At 51.6% G+C, this 18259-nt stretch overlaps 8 protein-coding genes and 1 non-coding gene across 9 annotated transcripts; 4 read left to right on the top strand and 5 right to left on the bottom strand.

The window, feature by feature from the left end:
- Nucleotides 1-64: 64 nt before the first annotated feature.
- CC77DRAFT_549429 (hypothetical protein) lies at nucleotides 65-1116 on the top strand. The gene has a single exon (XM_018532145.1). The coding sequence runs from the start codon at nucleotides 310-312 to the stop codon at nucleotides 922-924; it is 615 nt and encodes a 204-aa protein (XP_018380074.1). The 5' UTR covers nucleotides 65-309; the 3' UTR covers nucleotides 925-1116.
- Nucleotides 1117-1219: 103 nt separating this feature from the next.
- Nucleotides 1220-4050, bottom strand: CC77DRAFT_974676 (galactose oxidase). The gene is made up of 2 exons (XM_018535904.1): nucleotides 3433-4050; nucleotides 1220-3385 (listed from the first exon to the last, which is right to left on the bottom strand). Exons 1-2 carry the CDS (start codon nucleotides 3937-3939, stop codon nucleotides 1280-1282), a joined length of 2613 nt encoding a protein of 870 aa, XP_018380075.1. The 5' UTR covers nucleotides 3940-4050; the 3' UTR covers nucleotides 1220-1279.
- A 2153-nt stretch (nucleotides 4051-6203) lies between these two features.
- CC77DRAFT_1025551 (haloacid dehalogenase-like hydrolase) lies at nucleotides 6204-7308 on the top strand. Its single transcript, XM_018526086.1, has 2 exons — nucleotides 6204-6450; nucleotides 6504-7308. The coding sequence occupies exons 1-2, from the start codon at nucleotides 6286-6288 to the stop codon at nucleotides 7191-7193; spliced, it is 855 nt and encodes a 284-aa protein (XP_018380076.1). The 5' UTR covers nucleotides 6204-6285; the 3' UTR covers nucleotides 7194-7308.
- Nucleotides 7309-7462: 154 nt separating this feature from the next.
- CC77DRAFT_t99 lies at nucleotides 7463-7543 on the bottom strand. Its single transcript has one exon. It is a non-coding gene; the product is annotated as a tRNA-Arg (tRNA).
- Nucleotides 7544-8066: 523 nt separating this feature from the next.
- Nucleotides 8067-9504, bottom strand: CC77DRAFT_1025553 (putative Ketosamine-3-kinase). Its single transcript, XM_018526087.1, has 4 exons — nucleotides 9367-9504; nucleotides 9198-9319; nucleotides 8969-9145; nucleotides 8067-8919 (listed from the first exon to the last, which is right to left on the bottom strand). Exons 1-4 carry the CDS (start codon nucleotides 9434-9436, stop codon nucleotides 8143-8145), a joined length of 1146 nt encoding a protein of 381 aa, XP_018380077.1. The 5' UTR covers nucleotides 9437-9504; the 3' UTR covers nucleotides 8067-8142.
- Nucleotides 9396-10145, bottom strand: CC77DRAFT_1025554 (hypothetical protein). Its single transcript, XM_018526088.1, has one exon. The coding sequence runs from the start codon at nucleotides 10110-10112 to the stop codon at nucleotides 9861-9863; it is 252 nt and encodes an 83-aa protein (XP_018380078.1). The 5' UTR covers nucleotides 10113-10145; the 3' UTR covers nucleotides 9396-9860.
- Nucleotides 10146-10489: 344 nt separating this feature from the next.
- CC77DRAFT_1013751 (hypothetical protein) lies at nucleotides 10490-13165 on the top strand (the record flags this gene model as incomplete). The annotated part of the gene is made up of 1 exon (XM_018523860.1): nucleotides 10490-13165. The coding sequence occupies one exon, from the start codon at nucleotides 10490-10492 to the stop codon at nucleotides 13163-13165; it is 2676 nt and encodes an 891-aa protein (XP_018380079.1).
- On the top strand, nucleotides 13157-14774 carry CC77DRAFT_550267 (Mg-dependent DNase). Its single transcript, XM_018532149.1, has 2 exons — nucleotides 13157-13722; nucleotides 13786-14774. Exons 1-2 carry the CDS (start codon nucleotides 13645-13647, stop codon nucleotides 14704-14706), a joined length of 999 nt encoding a protein of 332 aa, XP_018380080.1. The 5' UTR covers nucleotides 13157-13644; the 3' UTR covers nucleotides 14707-14774.
- CC77DRAFT_551281 (Six-hairpin glycosidase) lies at nucleotides 14775-17562 on the bottom strand. Its single transcript, XM_018532150.1, has one exon. The coding sequence runs from the start codon at nucleotides 17282-17284 to the stop codon at nucleotides 14843-14845; it is 2442 nt and encodes an 813-aa protein (XP_018380081.1). The 5' UTR covers nucleotides 17285-17562; the 3' UTR covers nucleotides 14775-14842.
- Nucleotides 17563-18259: the final 697 nt, after the last annotated feature.

The following is an 18259-nucleotide window of genomic DNA, read 5'->3' on the forward strand; positions in this document are numbered from 1 at the left end:
AGCGTTGAGCGTTTGTTAGTACATCGAGACATCATCTCTTGAGGAACGGGACCGCCAAAGAGCTCGGTCGCGCCTCCCTGACACTCATTGCCTGCACTCTGCGCGTCATCGCAGGCTCTGGGTCTAACGCGACTCTGCCGGACGCGTCTACTCCCGCCATCACGCGGCTGTCTGCGCCATCTGCCGCTGCCGCCCAACATCACTTCATTAGGTGGCCAATTCTGATTCGTCATTCGCTACCAAATCAGATCATCAGTCGCCTGTTGCAAGTCTAGGGTTGCGCCTGCCTCTGCGTCTCCACGAATCGCTATGTCGCAACACTATCAAGACAGCTCGCGTCTGCGGAAAGCTCCACGGGTGAACAAGTGGCAAGAAGAGCGACAGAAGGAAGATGATCTGATAGCCCCAGTTGGCGTTTCTGGATCCACTCACCATCTCGAACGGTGGGTTTTAGTGACGGCGGATATGCCACAACAGCCAACCAAGAAAGCCAAATCGCGAGAAATCGAGGAAGAAACCCAGGAGCGCATTCGAAGAAGATATTATTTTCCGAGACGTCTTTGGCCGACGACTTCGCAAGGCGACCCTGAACCTGTGGATGAGCGCACCATGGTTCATTCCACAAGCGACGATGCGCAACCAAAAGCTCCGAGCCCCACGACTACCAAGAAGCGCCACCGCTCACCGTCTCCGGCTCGAGACAGCTTACGCACCCATCTCAGTACTGTAAGCTACGTCCAGACTATTAAGCGACGTCGTTCAAAGTCGCCATCGCCGAGGAGGTCTGCTTACTCTGCCTTCAGCACCCAAACGTATGGCGCAAGAGCGCTCAGTACAGCAGGGTCTGACGAAGAGTACGACTACTACCAGTCAAGTGAATGGAGCTTCCCAAGCAGCGATGAAGAAGACGAAGAGATGACATGAGGGCTCATTGGCTCAGGCAGGCAAGACTGCGGCCAGTAGGAGGACGTCCGGCTTCCCGTCGCTAGGTCCCAGAAGGAGGCATTAACTCGAACAACTTGAACTCAAAAGAGGTCACTGCCAATAGTACGTTGCGCGCACGCTCACTATACTGGGTTTTACATCAGCGCTAACCATCGGTGGCACCAGACATAGACCTGTTCGCACATGTACATTAGAAACATCAAGATTGATCCAATTCTTATGCCATGCATGCTGTATTGCAGTACTATAGGGCCCGCTTGACGTGAGTACTACCACCTTCGCTAACAAATTAACAAATAGACATTAGCTTGCTCGACGCTCCCCGAGATCCTGATCAGCCCTGGAAGCTGCGAGCAACGGTCGACATCGATCTTGGTACGGTTGCGTTCGCGATCGATTTGCTCGATACGCCTACGGGTCCCATACCCGGCAAGGGTTGGAAGGCAGCAGCGTCAGGCCAGTTACCGAGTGCAGCTGGATCTCCACCCAGACGAACCCACTTCGCATGCGACGGTGTTGGCCCATCCAGAACAAACATTCTATACCATCCTACAGGGGCGACGTATGGTCCCTTGGGCGCCTTGACTGTACATGCTCCGCCTGAGCAAGACACGCTCGGGAACAGGATACGCGCACCCATCGAGCTTCCATGAGTACTAGACTCAGATCCGAGCAGCGACACTTTGATCGGACCACCGGAAGACGAAGTCACCGTGAAAGAGTAGTCTTCCTCCCAGATCCAGTCGTTTTGAAGTAGCTCAAAGGTAGGCTGCGCTGGACCAGAAAGCAGATAGGGTGGGAGGAAGACCTCAATGCGGTGCTCCTGGGGATGCTTGCCCTCATCTTGAGGATCGGAGCCTGACACAAGGATCCTCCCATCGTCCATGACGACGGCTTCGGAGTGATACATGCGCGCAATCGTCGTGTTAGCCATGATGCTCATACGCTGATGTCGTGGCTTTCGGGAATCGTACAGAACAGCGTTGAGATTCGACTGGTCTGCAAGACCGAAACCTGCTTCGCCAACTTCAGCGCCATTCAGGATCAGATAAGTTCCATCTGGTAGCGTTGCCATGCACGAGATGACACGTCGAGAAGGCATGCGCTCAAGAGTCCATTCGGGGTTGGCGACATCAGGTTCAATACTGACGCAGTTGTCGAGACCCCACTTGGGTTGTCTTGCCGCGCCACCACAGATGAGCACCTCCAGCGGAGCGTCGTAAGGGTAGTACTGAGGCATAAGGACTTGAGTACCCTCGTACGGGTAGGTTCGCCCTCCGGTAGGATCGTTGACGGCAGCTGGTGCCTTTGGCAAGATCTTGACTGTGTCTAGGCTAACTTCGTCGAGGATACGAGCCTCGTTGTAGTACTGGATGAAGATACCACCTGACGGCAGTACGACTAGGAAGGGATAAAGGTTGTACGGGTCGGTATCCCTTAGGTACTGCGCTTCGTACACAGGCCCAACGGTAGGCAAAATCTCCATGTTCGGCACCGGCGGACCATTGGAGCCATCTTGCCCGCCGACGATCAACATCGATCCGTTTGCCATGACCATTCCTGTAGGATACCAACGGCCTCTCTGAAGCTTGACGCTATTGACATCCTCCTGCCAGTCATTCGTGCCGTTGACACCGGCAGAACCGTCCGGCCAGTAGATGCGGACACCAAACAACGAATCCGTCGACCATCCACCAATATTAATTTGCCGACCAGCACGATCCGGCATAGTCAGACCTGCAGCGCAGAAGATATCCGTCTTGATGCCGCTCAGCTCACGGAAAGCATGGAAAATGTCGCCACCAATCGAAGGATCAAACTCATACGCACCGGTGGTGTTGGGCTCACCTGTTCCATGCTTCTCGAGGAGAGAAACCTTGCCGTTGACACCAGGCTGCGAAATTAGAGGGATGATAGGACCGCCAACCAAGAAATCGTAGCGTCCAGCCGCAATGCCTTTGGGGTACTCCCATACGTATAGAGGATCGCCTTCCCATTTGTACCAGCTGAGTCGGTTGCCTTGGCCGCACAGGGCTTCGGGGTTGCCCGGACAAGCAGTGTTGCATTCAGACTCTGCGACTGTCTTTGAGCCACTTTTCTCGATCCCATCAAGGTCTCCGCAATAACATTCTTCACCATACTCCATTCCAGCTGCCTGATAACCGAAGGCTTGGCATTGGCTTAGACACCATTGTGGTGAGTTGCCTGTCTGGTTCACTAGCTTCCATGGAAAAACTTGGTTGTTGGTGTCGGTAATACATCCTTGGTATTGCCAATCGCTCACATTCTGGATAGGAGCCGGAGCGTTGATGACCTTCAACGGATCTTGGCTTGAGTAGATGCTCATTCGGTTGGGGCCTCCGCAAGTCTCATCCTGGTTGCCAGCGCATTTTGTGTTGCACTCTGATTCGGAAGAAGCAGGCTTGCCACCCATTCTCACCTGCGAGCGTCAGTGGTTGGTACATCGACAGACCTGACTGGACTTACGGTATTGTCACAGAAGCATTGATAACTGTACTCCATAGCTGCGATCTCGTAACCAGCTTTCGCGCACGCGTTGGAGCATGAGGCGATAGTCATACTTTGATCATCGGGTTGTTGGTAGTTGACGATGCGGAAGCCGGGTCCATCAACATAGCAGCCCTTGTACTCGAATCCGTCCGGGAGTCCTGTTGCAACAGGCAATGCACTAGAAGTCTTGGTCGCAGATGCTGTCTGCGAAGCAGTAGGTGAAGCAGTTGCCGAAACGGTCGATTCGCCACCTGTGTAGAATCGGAAGAACGTCAAGCGATCAGGGCCGCCGCACATCTCAGTTTGATCTCCATTGCATGCCATGTTGCACCCCACTTCGCCGTCAGGTGCAGGGCCGCCATTGTTTCTGATCTGATTGTCACAGAAACATTCACCAGCATACTCAGTACCAGCCAGAACATAGCCACCTGCTCGACATGCGTCTCTGCACTTCGCATTGGTCATAGCACCGGCCACTCCCATCCCCACGGACAACGTTCGACCGCCGACGCTGTCTGTGTAACATCCTTCGGCGTTCCATCCTACCTTTGGTTCAGGAGTTGTGGTATTGCTGGGTAGGTCGGGTGTCGCGGTACTTTGTCCGCTAGCGTACCATACCAGGGACAGTACCAGGAGCAGTAGGCTAAATGGCTGCCGCGAGGCGTGATGTTGCGCCATCTGTGGCGCAATGGGAAAGTCAAACGAACGATGAAAGTATATGCAATTGACAAAGTTCCGAGTGCAAGAAGGCGCACCGGCTGTTTAACAGCACCCAGGATGTCGTATAGCATCCCAGGCAGACGATGTATATAAGCGTCTTGTATTTCTACACCTCGACCACCGCTCAGCCCATGCTCTGCCGCGCCTGATCAGACCGATGCCACATCACGGCCGTACAGTATGCCAACTTCGGTAAGTACGTTGGTGACAACCGGGCTGCATGACTGCGGCGTTGCCTGCACGTATCAGCACGCGAGCTGCATCTTTTCAATAGTATACTTTTCTCATATTGCGGCTGACAAGGCAAGAAAAAACAGGGACAACATACGGACCGCTATCTTGTTAGTACTCGCTTAGGCAGGTGTCCCGCTGCTTGGTATTACCGGATAAGTAAAGGGTCTTATCACAGCCAATCAGCGTCCTGACTACATACGCCAGCTTTAATCTATTTTCCGCGCATACATGTTAGCTCCCTGAAAACTCTCCTATTGATTTCGCTGCAGTCGAGCGCTATGGGCCGGCGCTCTCGTGGGCGATGTCGTCTGGCGATCTCAGGGTCTAGCAGCACGTTCGCTCGTTACACACTGCCGACATTGGACAAACGTGTAACTGGTGCGATGGCGCGCCTAACATGCGGGACGATTCGGACTCTCCTCCGTAGCCCTACGACGAGATCCTGGGTTCACGATGTTGCGATACGAACTGGGAATGATCTAGCGCTAAGAATAGCTACGTACATGACACCAGGTTGGCTATGCCGCTCTTATGCCGCAGCTCTGCGATGCCGTATCAGTTTTGAGTCGTCTCCTAGCTGCATCAGCTGCGCAAAATCGCTTTGTTACATCGTTTAGGTGGTTGTACATATCGTCACCCCAGGCGCGGTCAGTAGCAGGCGTCTTAGCGATTGTCGAGACGGCGATGGGTTGCCCGATAGAGGTAACCCGTTGTGGAGGTAGTCCGAAGCCTTCACCACCAACTCGACACCACGGTTTGAGCAGCTTATCATCCGGTCTGAACTGCGTGAGAACACACTACCACACATAGCAGCCTCAGGTCAGCCCCCAAATTTGAAGGATGAAGTGAAAATAACGTGGCGCACACACAACCGCCAGTGGCTGATCGACCCGTGTGGGGAACATCTGCGAACAAGATACGCTGCCGCCAGACACTAGCCAGGTTGCTTACACGTATAAGTCTTCTGAAGTCTAGCCCAGCATAAGTGGAGATTTCTCGTGAAGAGAAATTTGACTACCCTCACCATGCAGCCACCATGTACCTAAAGTCAAGTTGTCAGCCTCGCAGTGGCATGTGACAACGAGCTGAGTCATTCGCACAGCGCCCACGATATACTGTGGAGTAGAATAAGTCTCAATATTGTAGAACTAGGCTGGTAGAGGGAGTTGCTATGCATGTCAGACACCCACTTGAATGTATTGGTATCCCGTATTCAGGAACGTTCGGTATGAGGATGATTGACCGGCAGTTGGATACAGGGGAAGCGATGCATACGATATTATGCACTCGGTAATTTCTAGATGTTGCAAGTCTGAAATTGGTTAAAGAGCGGGTTTGCGGAGTATGAGTGGACTAGCAGGATGGTGCAGCGATACTGGAGGTAGCCGAAAGGAGATGATCTCTCGTGATAAACATTGTCCTGCAGGCTGTCGAAGAAGCAAACCCGTGATGGCTTATCTGTCGACAAGAATCTGGACGCATCCGATTGCAGTTCCTGCACATGAAACTTACAAGATGGTGTATTGATGGAGTGGGAGGTATGGATCCCAATGCGTTAGGTTTGCCAATAGTAATCGGCGAGGAGAGTAAATCGATACATGAGAAGAGACGCCTCTATTCTACCGCCCAGACCTGAGACTCAGCTGCTGTATGGCAAGAATGAACGTCGGTCGTAGTGACTGCTTCCAAGATGCATCATATGCTGGGCATGGACAAGCTAATCCTCATGTGGTTTAGTTCCCGCGGGGTAGACGGAGTTAACCCCGAGCCATACACTCGAAGTAGAACACACACAAAGCTGAAGCCCCAGAGCCAGAACACAAGGCCCCCTGATCACACCCTGTCAGAGTTTGGTACGTTGCCGGAACAGTCTCCATGGCCTCACTGCCGTCAGTACGCGCATGCATCTTCGATGTAGACGGCACTCTCATCAATTCCGAGGACATCTATACGGACATCTACAACAACATCCTCCGCGAGTATGGAAGACCAGACTATCCTTGGAAGATCAAAGCTACACAGCAAAGTAGAGGCACAAGGGTTCGTATTGCTCAGCCTCAAGCCATCTTCCATCCCGCTCATTCTTCTTAAAGGGTACAAAGCGCCTGCTAGACTGGGCCCAAGTACCCCTCACACCCGCACAATGGTCAGCAAAGGAGAAAGAGAGTACACAGCTTTTCAAGAACAGCAAGCTGCTCTCAGGTGTCGAGACACTTCTTACTACCCTCAAAACAAGAACGTCGCCTCCCGTGTTCCTCTCACTAGCTAGCTCCGCTGGCCACCAAAAGTTTGCACTGAAGACGTCGCACATACCAGTCATTAACGAAGCATTCGATGACCCAGCCTTCCACGTCTTTGGTGACGACCCCGAAATGTCCGATAGTAAGAAGAAACCAGAACCCGATATCTTCCTCCTTGCTCTAAAGAGACTAAACGATGCTGAGACAGCCCGCGGAGAGCGGAGTTTGGAGCGTAGTGAGTGTTTAGTGTTTGAAGATTCAATTGCTGGGGTTGAGGCAGCGAGAAAGGCAGGTATGCGGGTCGTTTGGGTGCCTCACCCTGGGCTGGCGGAGGTTTGTAAAGGGAGGGAGATGGATGTGCTTATAGGTAGGACGGAGGAGGATGGCAATGTGCCGAGGTATGGGGAGCCCGTGGAGGGGGTTGCTAAGGATCCTGTGGTGACTGAAGACGGACGAATGGTATCGGAGGATGGAATGGCGGAGCTGAGGTCTAGTCTTCAAAACTTTCCGTATGCTGCGTATGGCATTAGAGTTGCGCAATAAGCGAAAGACGATGACCCATAAGCGTATGATGATCATATGTAGTGAGCGACGGTAACATCTACATGTTGGAAAGTGCCAAATACTTTCCCGAAGTCTCCCAAGGCAACAAAAAAAAGTTCTACTCGTATTCAATGGATTAATTCCATGAACACATTGATGTACTAAGCGGTCTCAGCATGTGACTCGACCAAACTTGGCCTATGTCTGATGATACTCTCCCCACTCGTGCTATCGATGAGACGAAAAAAAAATGATGTTTGCCTTTCATCTGACCTACGCAGGGATCGAACCTGCAATCTCTTGATATCGACGAATCGTAGTCAAGCGCCTTGCCATTGGGCCAGCAGGCCAATTGTTGTTGGTGTTGGTGTTGATGATAGTAATTTCAATTTGACTTATATGTATGCAGCATTCTATACTTGAAGTATTTGCTGCTTGCTCGAAGTGTCATAATGAAGAAATCCGTGACTCAGTCGTGATCTTCTCCTAGCTGGTTAGCATACCGTGGTGCCGTGGAAGTTTTCATTCGCCCCACTCTGTGGTAGCTGTCGATTGGTCATATCTACCTGATCAAGCAAGGCAGGCCAATAGAATCAATGCCACTGATGGCTCGCATGAGAACGCGATAGTGACTTACAAGGGCCACCATGATAGCTCAGGTTGACCGTCGCGGCTTTTGGCCATATGGTGTCGGATCAAGCGTGGCGGAATGGCAAAACTCCAAGAAAAGGCGGGGCGTGCTCAATCAGCGCTAAAAGCCGGTAGCGTCGTCGCGCGACACGCGACGCGCACACCGAAGCTTCATTGCGCCCTCATTTATCGCAATCGCTTTCATCAACCACACGACAGCAGCATCAAATAGGCATCTTTCATATGCCGGTTCCAGTCAGCTCTCTACTTGCTTAAGTAACCCGAATATTGGGGCGCGCATAGAGCGGCGAGACTCCATCTAGAGCAGCCACTCTTCCTCTTCTTCATTTCCCTGCGCCTCGGCCTCCACAAAACCGTCATTCTGATGCATCGTTGGATGGCCTGTTTGCGAGCTCTCACCGATAGTAGAGTCTCCTTTGAGTTTGTCCATTGCAGCTTTCAGCTCGTCTGGGCAGAAGAGGTGGCACAGCATATGCATATCGTCAAACACGATTTGGCGCTGCTGTGAACCTGGGATATAGATAGTGTTACCAATGTTGAACGTTAACGAATACAGCAAATTTCTGGCGTCCCGGTCTTCCACAGGCTCAGATACTGGGAAGTTTTGCTTGTAGTTCCGTATATATGCTTCACTGCTCAGGCGGTGGCGCGGTGCCCTCCAATTGCCAATGTCGTACTCATTGTGTCCGTAGAAGGAGCAAACGTCGAACACGAAAGCCTCGCCTGTCTTCGCTTCGATTGCTGTGTTTCCGTCCCAACAGTCACCGTGGAGAAGGCATGGTTTTAGGATTCGACCTTCTGCTTGGAGAGGCAACAGGAGACGTGGTACCACTTTCTGGAGTGTGAGATCGCAGACTACATCGAACTCTGGCCATTGGAGAATTGGCTTAGCAAGCTTCATGACATGGCCGAGGTGCCGACCATACAGAGTGCACCACGAATCTTCCCAGGTATCGACAGCCTGAGCGATACGCGCATGGCACGTGGAGAAGTGAAAGCCGAATTTGCCGGTTGGCGAGATGGATCGTTGATGCATGTCTGCCAGACCCGCAGCTAAATTGACTGGGTCTGCAGGCTTCGAACATCAGCTTTCGGTCACTCCAAGAGAGCTAAATTGCACATACCTGTTCTCCCACATCTCGGAAAGCCGCAAGCAGAAAGTACGTCTCTGCTAAACCTTCGTCGATCTGGCCCCAACCATATGGCTGTGGAACGAATGACGGGGAGACTGCGTAGATGGATTTGAGCGATTCGTATTCACCTTCGCACATGTGCCTTCCTATGCTTCCTAGAGATACAACCTTCGTCGAATCAGTATTCGTTCCCCAATAGCTCCTCGGCGAGGGGCCAGACCTTGAGGAAGTAGTTGTCGGTTTGTCCGGTGGGAAGCTGGACAACAATCTTGGCCGTTTTACCCCACAGCGATTTGCCGTAGTTGTAGGCGTCTATTACTTGAGTCTTGGGAATGGGGAATGCTGGATCGAGGTCAGTCTCAAATCAAGAACCGCTTTGGCTGATATACCTGCGATGACTCGCTCATTCACTTTGTAGGACCCGCTGATCTGTGGCGGAAGAAGAGGCTCAGTTGGCATCTCCTCCAGGTCTGCTTGCGCCTTGCCTATGGCGGTTTTCGAAACAGTATGGACCTGTTGTGTGTTCATCGAAATCACGTTGGCGCAGACACGACCAACGATAGTGAGGGGTGGTGAACCTTGGTGCTCGATCAGACATACAAGAGGAGAGATGTATATGCGGCACAGCAGCAGAAGGAGACGAACGCTGACGTTACCCCGCACCTGAGATCGAGTGTAATTTCCGGCCCTTGTGAATCCCCGTCAAAGTCTAATGAGCCTCTCACTCGTATGGAAGTACCTATATTCGCCGCGCCACCTGGAGCGCGACATCAACCTTCCTACTATCCGTTCCCTTCGCCAAGCGCATCACGCATCCACCCTATGACCGTTACCTCTCTTCTCTCATACATCATACGCTTTCGTAGACTTAACCTAGGCGACCTCATATGGCGTCAAGGCCTAATGTAGTGAATGTTCCCGACCTCAGCATTATGACTGCTAGCTGAAAGGACGCGACTTCGTCAACTCCGAACGCGATCATAGCCGACACTTGCAAGCGATAAGAACGAAAATTTGGCCTGCGAAACCAGTTTACTGGCATAGCTGTCCAGGTATAACAGATGAGTTGCAGAGACACTATGAGTTGCAGTGAAGCTGATTTGGTGTAAGATAGCGTGGGCATGCTATTGGACATTGTCCTACTACAGCATCCAGCAAATCAGCGTACATGTCTTCAAAACTCTTCTAGTTCATCGAATGGGACGTCTCTTACAAAAATCAGGCGACGAATGCGACATTTCACGTGTTGGTGGGGTATTCTTACCTAGATTAGGATGTCACGGGACTCCAGCCGCACGCCACCGCATCACGAAGGCAGACAGCCTGCTCCTGAACATCTCCAATCCCGACTTCATCGGCATACCCACTCTCAACTAGCCTTTGACAGCACGAGATATATTGTTGTCCACCTGGCTAAGCAACACGCTGTACATCTTGATCAAAGCGAAAGTCCATTTGCCATTCCTCAGCCTCGTGGCACTGTAAGCGGGCACAGCTTACAGAAGACCGAGTATGGCAGCTGCTACCATTCCACGAGCCTTCCTAGCCCCTGGACGATCGGCATTCGCTGTGATCGATCCGGTCACCGAACAGTATCATCGTTTGCTGGACCAAAGTGGTGCGCTCCAGCTGAGCACGAGTGGAAAGTCGGGAAGCTACTTTGCCATTTCCTACGTATGGAGCGACTGGAAAGAGACCGCAGCGGATAAGTTCCCGAGTTGGCGACTGTTACGAGAGCACCTACTTATGCTTGCGACCACGGACCTTGCGACAAACCTTCTCAAAGCCCTCACTGATATTGCTGAGAGAATCCCACTCAAGCTGTTTCAACCGGATCCCTTTCGGTGTTGGCTTGACTCAAAGTGCATCGACCAAAGTTCACTGGCGGACAAAATACACTGGATTCCGCGCATGAATGAGATATATTTTGATGCACGGTGCACCATCCTTCTGCTCAGAGACGTCGACCTTACGGCCCTTTATGAGCTTTTGAGGCTTACGAAGTGTCTCATAGCCGAGACCTCGCCTGATCGAGGTTCTACCTCACATCGATGCTTGTTCACACCGAGTTGCATCTCTCTCGTGGCATCAATCCCTCCATCACTCGAGCAAGCTTGTCTAGACAGCCTGGAAGCCCTCTGGAAAGGATCATGGCGAAAGCGCGCGTGGATCTTCCAAGAGATACTTCTTTCTGCTCGATATATGTTAAGCTGGGGAGACAAATCAACTGTTGCTTACATGGAGCTTGGGACAGTGGGACGGATAGCAGCTTTCCTCCATCAACGCTATCCGGAGAAAGGTTGGCTGCACGACTTTTGGTCTTGGTGCAAACAGTGTCACTGTCTTCGAGAGTTTTATGCGGAGAAACTCGATATGGAAGCGACCGTGTTGCAACTGGCCGAGCATTTGGAGGCCACAGTCGCTTGCGACAAGTACTACGCCCTGTGCGGAATCCTGGGTTTGAAAGATGTTCTCTACAATGCAAACCATAGTGCCGAGGAGGCTCTCAACCAGATACTCTCCGCTCTAACCAAACAAGGCAGGATGGGCTGGATGTATGCAATACCTCCTAGTGTCTCTGGGGCTGGCATCACCTTGTCCAATAGTTGCATGGCTCCATTCTTCTTGACACGCAAGAAGAGGCAAACTTCTGTTGGCTTTTACCAAGAGAGCTTCGTATCTGAAGACTTGATGGGCTTCACGGCGGTCGAGATGGGATTTGTTCAGAAAGTTGTTAGTCTCGAAACCGTCATTCGGCACCTGGGCAGCAGCGTGGGCTCATTATACACGCAAGGAATCAAGGAAGAGTCTTTTCGTGAATTGTACGGGCATTCGACCGTTGCAGAGCAACTCTTTCCGGCCATCCTTCACCGATTGGACTACGACACCATTGGTCCATTCCGCGAGCATGTTCTCTTCAATCGGCTACGAAAAGCTTTCGAAATCACAGGGCCGTCAAGTCACCTGACTGGCACAGACACTGATATAATGGCGTTCTGGGAGATTGTCGTACGACTCTGCTTCGTTGAGACTAATTCCTTCGAATGTAGCGACCCCTTGGGCCAGCAACTAGTGCAGATGTCTGCAGATCGAGTGCAAAGTCTTTGCAAGATGCTCGTGAGCCAGGGGTGGTGTGTCGTGCATTGGCAAACCTACGAAAAAGAGCCCCGAGCCCAACTAGCAGTCACATTACTGAACAATCCTAGCGACGCCTACAAATGGGCAGGCAGGTCTATGTGGTGCGTCCGGACACAGCGAAGTCAAGATTCTTTGTTGTTAGTCGGCAGCAGCGAAACGTCAAACGCCCCGAGAGACGATAACGCGAGTCAAGAGAGTATGGAGAGAAAACCCTCTACAACGAGCACACAGCTCCGCGATTCAGGGACGAAGTTTTATAGCATAGCTCTACAGCTGCCGAGGCTCCAATCACTCTCCAACTTTTCCCATCCTGTGAGTCACGACAATCCAGCTGAGCTGTATAGGGAAACCTTATATTATCCGATAGTGGACGATGTCATCAGCACACTTGAGAATTTCTCTACGTCGCTCACAGATAATTGGAATCGAAAGGTCAAGTTCTTTCTAGTCGAACGGCGGAAAGGCATTGCGAATCCGAAACCAATTGTTCACCACGCCGATGCGCTTGTCGATCTTGTGGGCCAATTTGCACACTTGGATATCTTATCGGGCAATGAGCGCTCACCAGTTGTATCAAACAGTGCGTCAGAACGTGAGATAGACTCTCAATTCGACTACCTTCGTTCCATGTTTCCATCTTTGGACCGAGACTTAGTCAGTAATGTCTTCTACAACTCTAGGTACGTCCTGGCAACTGCTCAATTTCGCTGTAATGGAACTCTGATGCGACGAAATAGCAACCTAGATGCCGCAATTGATTCCTGTCTGCAGTTGACAGATGCTGGTATGGATCAAGCACACGATATAGCCGGAAGCGAAGATCAACACGATGATCCTTCCTGCAATTCTTGTAACACTGGTACAGCGCAGACTGCAGCACTCATTGACTTTTCTTCAGACTCCGAATCTGGACCACAGTCACAGGTTTTGATTGATCTGTCGCTCGATCATGTGAAGACCACCCCGCTGCATAATGATGCGATGACCTTCGCGGAGGAAGTGCAGGTTTCTGCCCACAGCAGGAGCAGCCATTTGGATTCGTTGATATAAAACCAACGCTCATCACTTTTTACGTTATCTATACATAGCTAAAATAAGCAGTAAGTAAGCTGCGCAGGACACGTTATCGAACACATTGGAAATGACCAGAAGGTGGTCTTGATTCCGGGCGTTCACAAAGTTGCGAAAGACGGCCTCAGATCTCGACATCGGTACATCTTCCTCAAAGTCTACACTGGCCCATCGACTACATCTGTACTCTACACCTAATGGTCACCATCAGGGCTTCATATGAGATCCAGCGCCGAAGCCCCGAGGACCATCATTAAAATGTTAGAGATGAAGGTCGATGACCAGTAGCGCGTTTATCCCGTGCTAAATGCGCGGGTGTCAGAGCCGCGAGAGGAAGCCGCGAGAGGCGACCCACTCTTGAATTCCGAGGTCGGAAGTCTCCGTTCCGATGGCGATCCACCTCAAGAAATACATCATTTCAGCATTCAACGTGTCATATCCCTTCATCTCAAACCACAATGTCGCAACCGTTATTGTTAGAGGGCTTTCCCAAAGATGCCCCCTCTGTACCATCTATAAAGCTCCGATATGCAGATGTACGCGCATACCCTTCCCCATGATGACGCGACTTGGCTGAGAACAATTGTGGGGGTGCTCAGGTTGCTGTAACAGGAACTGTCAAAGAGTTCTCTGGTGTATATCGGGGCAAACAATACCATGAGGCCGACTTCGACGCAGTGCTAGATCGCGCATTGGCCGCAGGGGTAGAGAAAGTCATGCTTACAGGCATGTACGCTTCCGATGCGCAACTCAATCTCGCAATGGCCCGGCATCGACCAGAGCAAGTCAAGGTCACCATGGGCGTGCATCCGTACCATGCCGTTGAAGCAGATGAAGGTGGCGAGGAATACTATCAGGACCTGTCCCGCAGTATTGCAACGACCCTCAATGACGAAAAAGATTCGCATTTGTTGGCCGCTTTCGGGGAGCTCGGCTTAGACTACGACAAGTTGGGCGAAGCACCCAAGGACGTTCAGATACGAGTGTTCAAGCGACAACTCGATATGATCGTGAACGCAGGGTGGAAGTTGCCCCTGTTTCTCCACTGTCGCGCCGCGTTCGATGATTTCATCTCCATACTTGAACCATATATGGACCGGCTGCCTTTACGATCTGGCTTGGTTCACTCCTTTGTCGGAACTAAAGAGCAGATGCAGAAACTGGTCGCGATGGGCTTACAGGTTAGCGTCAACAACTTTGCCTTCCGAGACCGCGACAGCTTGGAAATGATCAGACATTTACCACTACCCAACCTGCAGATCGAGACAGACGCACCGTGGGGCGATATTCAAGCGTCTAGCGAAGTGGCTAAAGCGTATCTGAAGAATGCGTCCAAGTGGCCTTGGGGGAACAAGAAGAAGGACAAGTTTACTAGGGGCGATATGGTGAAAGAGAGGAATGAGAGTTGCAATATGGAGAAGGTGGCTTTGGTTGTGGCTGGCATCAAGGGCATTGGTGTAGAGGAAGTTGCAGCGTGCGCGTGGAGTAACAGCATGACTATGTTCTTTGCGCGTGGCTGACGTGAGTGGATTTGCCAATTACGAACGCCGCGTGCAGACGGTCACGCTCGCCTTGTGACTGATTCTTCTAGTCGTAAATGATGGCAGCATGATGAGACATTGGATTTACAAATTCGCGAGATCATTCATATTCCGTCTACTTTGTCCCATTAGCACCGACCCCGTTCGTCTTCGTACCATTGGACATCGTTCCGTTCGTACCCGTCTTCTTTGCCCTCGGTACCTCCACAAGCACCTTGTACGTCTTTCCAGCGCTGACATTCTTGATGACATCGCCCTCCACTCCCTGCCCGTCAACCACGACCTTCGCATCTTTCACATCTCCTCGCTTGATCTGCACATCAAAAACCGCGCCTCTGAACTCTCTCCTCACCTTCATGCCGTCCCATGCACTCGGCATCTTTGGCGCGATCTTCAGACCTTCCCTTACGCCCCTCAAGCCGCACAACCCTTCGATGAAACATCTGTACGCCCAACTCACAGTTCCAGTGTTGAACAGTTGACTTGAACGTCCCGCTGTACGGTCCAAATGCTCAATTCCATGACCACCACGATAGTAGTTGGGAATGAAGATTGGGAGCTGACCACGACGAATCAGATCTTCCTCGTCAGGACCAGGAATCATAGCGCGAAGAGTGTTGTACGCGCGATCGACTTCATCGATACCGTAGAGCGCCCACGCGTAGAAGGCAGCCGCGTGGTTGTACACTGACCCATTCTCACCCTGACCAGGGTACTTTTGCGTGACGCGGCCGACATCTTCGCGCATTGCTGTAAACGGCGGACCGAACATGACTACTCCGTAGGGTGTTGTGAGTTGCTCGTCAACCTGGGGAAGCATTTTGGCAATCTGGTCCGAAGAAGCCGCGCCCCCAAGAATAGACCAGGCTTGCGGGTTCAGCCAAATGCGACCTTCCTTGTCGTCTTTGATGCCGAAAGTAACGTTGTCATCGGTGATACCACGGGCGTACCAGTCGCCGTCCCAGAGGTGCTCGTTCGCCGATTCGTTGACCTGTTCGGCGCCGGTGCGGTATTTCTTTGCGATATCCGGTTTGTTGGCGTCTTCGCAGATCTGCGCCCACAAGTTGACGGCGTAGGCTGTTGCAACTGTGAGCCAGCCTGATACGCCGACACCTTTGGGACCGACCATGTTCATGGGATCGCACCAGTCACCCTGCGCAATGTACGAGAGGCCGCGATCATCTCGTGCATTTGACGAGAGAAGCCAGTCCATTGCGCGGCTGAAGCGCTCGAAAACAGTGAATGTATCGCCATACATGCTGGTCACCTTCTCGTCTAGTAGTGCGTAGTCGCCAGTTTCGGCAAGGTAGATTTCAAGGGCGATAGGCAGCCAGACACAGTGGTCAGTGTGAGGGATCTGGTTGATGTACTTGAGTACCGCACCCTTCGCTAGCAGGATACCATCTGGCATCGAACCGTTCTTCTCTTGTTGGCCTACTGCAGTCGTGATAGCCTTCCTGGCCACTTCTGGCTTGATGAAACTCATACCCATGTTGTCTTGTAGGTAGTTTCGTGTCTGGGGATCGGTTGTAAGTCTGTTTACGTCGCCATGGTAGTACAATTGCCGTGGTAGCCAGTTGTTGACCATATTATCGAGATCTTTGTCAGGAGTCTCGAGACGCACGCAACCGCTGCCTCTCATAATGTAGTCCTCGTAATCCCTGGCTGCTTTCGCGAACGCCATCTTGTTGAGATATCTCTTGCGCATGTCCAGGATTTCGGCTTCATCGTATGCGGGACCGAAGAGAAATCTATACTCTTTGCTCTCGTTCTCTTTCAGGTCGGCCCAGTATTGCACAACTGCAGTTGGAGTCTCGTAACGGGCATCGCTATTCGAAAGTTGCGAATTTTGTAATGCCGATGGTGCTTGTAATCCACCTTCCCCCTCGAAAGCCTCTTGCTTTGCTTCCCATGAGACTGGTGTGGTTTCGCAGAGAAAGTAGGTCTTGTCTTTGAGGTACTTTGTCTTTGGATAGTCTTCTGCCTTTTGGTATGGGGTCTTACAGCTTCCAACCACGCCACCAACGTTGGCATTCCACTCCGCTTCTTGGTTCATCCATGACATGTAGCCTAGGGGAAAGTATGGGTAGACACTTAGATTCCGCTTGCGATCGGATATGTTAGTGACTTTGATGTTCCAAAGCTCAGCCACATCGTCTGTTGGGAGCAGAAATGTCATCTCAACGCGGATGCCGAGCTTCTCCACAGTCCATTTGATGTCGCTCTTGCCTATATCGAAGGTAAAACGATCCAGTTTTGCCCTTACCGGTTCGTACGGCGCTGAAAAGATGTCGCCATTCTCTTCATCCTTGATGTATACGAATCGGCCGGGGTGATGAGCATAGTAGTTTTGCTCCGGCTGCATAAAGGTCTTGGCTTCGAGATTGGGTGCATAGGCGTATTTGGCAGGCTCGGGTTGCATGTACTGCGCAGTTGCAAAGCCACGACATGTGACCTGAATCATCATACGTTGATTCCACAGGAATGCACCAGCTTTGGGCATCTCGGTTGGGCTTGTGAGCTCATATCGCTCGCCATCTTGGGTTGGTTGTATCATGGTTGGAGTATGGACAAGGATTGTACCTGTGAACTCCGCGGGGAAACTTTTATACCGCGATGGGATGGTTGGTTATACAGAGACGCAAGGGCCGACATGGCTCAAAGGGCGAAGCTTACTATGTTTAGTGACACTGCAGAAGTCAATTCAACGCAAGACCGATGCGGGAGCAAAACGCGTGACGGGCACAAAGTCTTAGCGTTTCTGCCGATTTAGTCTACAACGCGAGTATCAAACTCGATGCTGGTTGACGAGACGGCTAGCAAGGCAAACGAAGGTAGTAGATACTCCTATGAGAAGATGCAGCAGGAACGCAAGCTTAAGATGACCTTGAAAACGAAAGTCCGACCAGCGTGCAAATCTTGAAAAGGATGACGAGGGATTTTCGCAAGACAGTCATCTGTTTCTTAATGGTTCATATAAGGTACAAAGCACAATAAGCCGCACCGCGTGGGGCTAAGCGAATGGCGGTGTGGGGTTCAGCCTGAAATGGTACTATGTAAGCGCGGAGACGGTTGTCCGGACCGCAACGCCTTTAGCCAGCCGTGAGGCAATAGTCATGCCCCAACATGTTCAAAACACAACGATCGATGCATCGTCAATATGAGCAAAGGATTCGGATTGCGCAATCCGATGATCCGACTTATGTGGAACAGTGGCGAGGGTAACGGAAAGTAATTGTTGGCGCATGCGACAGTGTGCGGAAAGTAGTGTGTCAGCTGCTCGTGATGTTGAGTAGTCACGGGTGACAAGCAGGACTGTACCATTCCGGTGCCGATATCCGCAGACACTACAGCCATAGATATTAAGTAAGACTAAGACCCGCTACCGGCCACCCCCATCTTGCGTATGCAAGGTGCTGCAGCCCTGTAGTAAGTGTTGGGATTGCGAAGTCTTGAAATGCTCTTTGTTGTTACTGGCTTGTGGAACAATATTGGTAATGCTCGCTAGACTGGGGACGAAAAAGCAAAGGCC

This window comes from Alternaria alternata (genome assembly GCF_001642055.1).
Source record: "Alternaria alternata strain SRC1lrK2f unplaced genomic scaffold CC77scaffold_30, whole genome shotgun sequence".
Classification (NCBI taxonomy): domain Eukaryota; kingdom Fungi; phylum Ascomycota; class Dothideomycetes; order Pleosporales; family Pleosporaceae; genus Alternaria; species Alternaria alternata.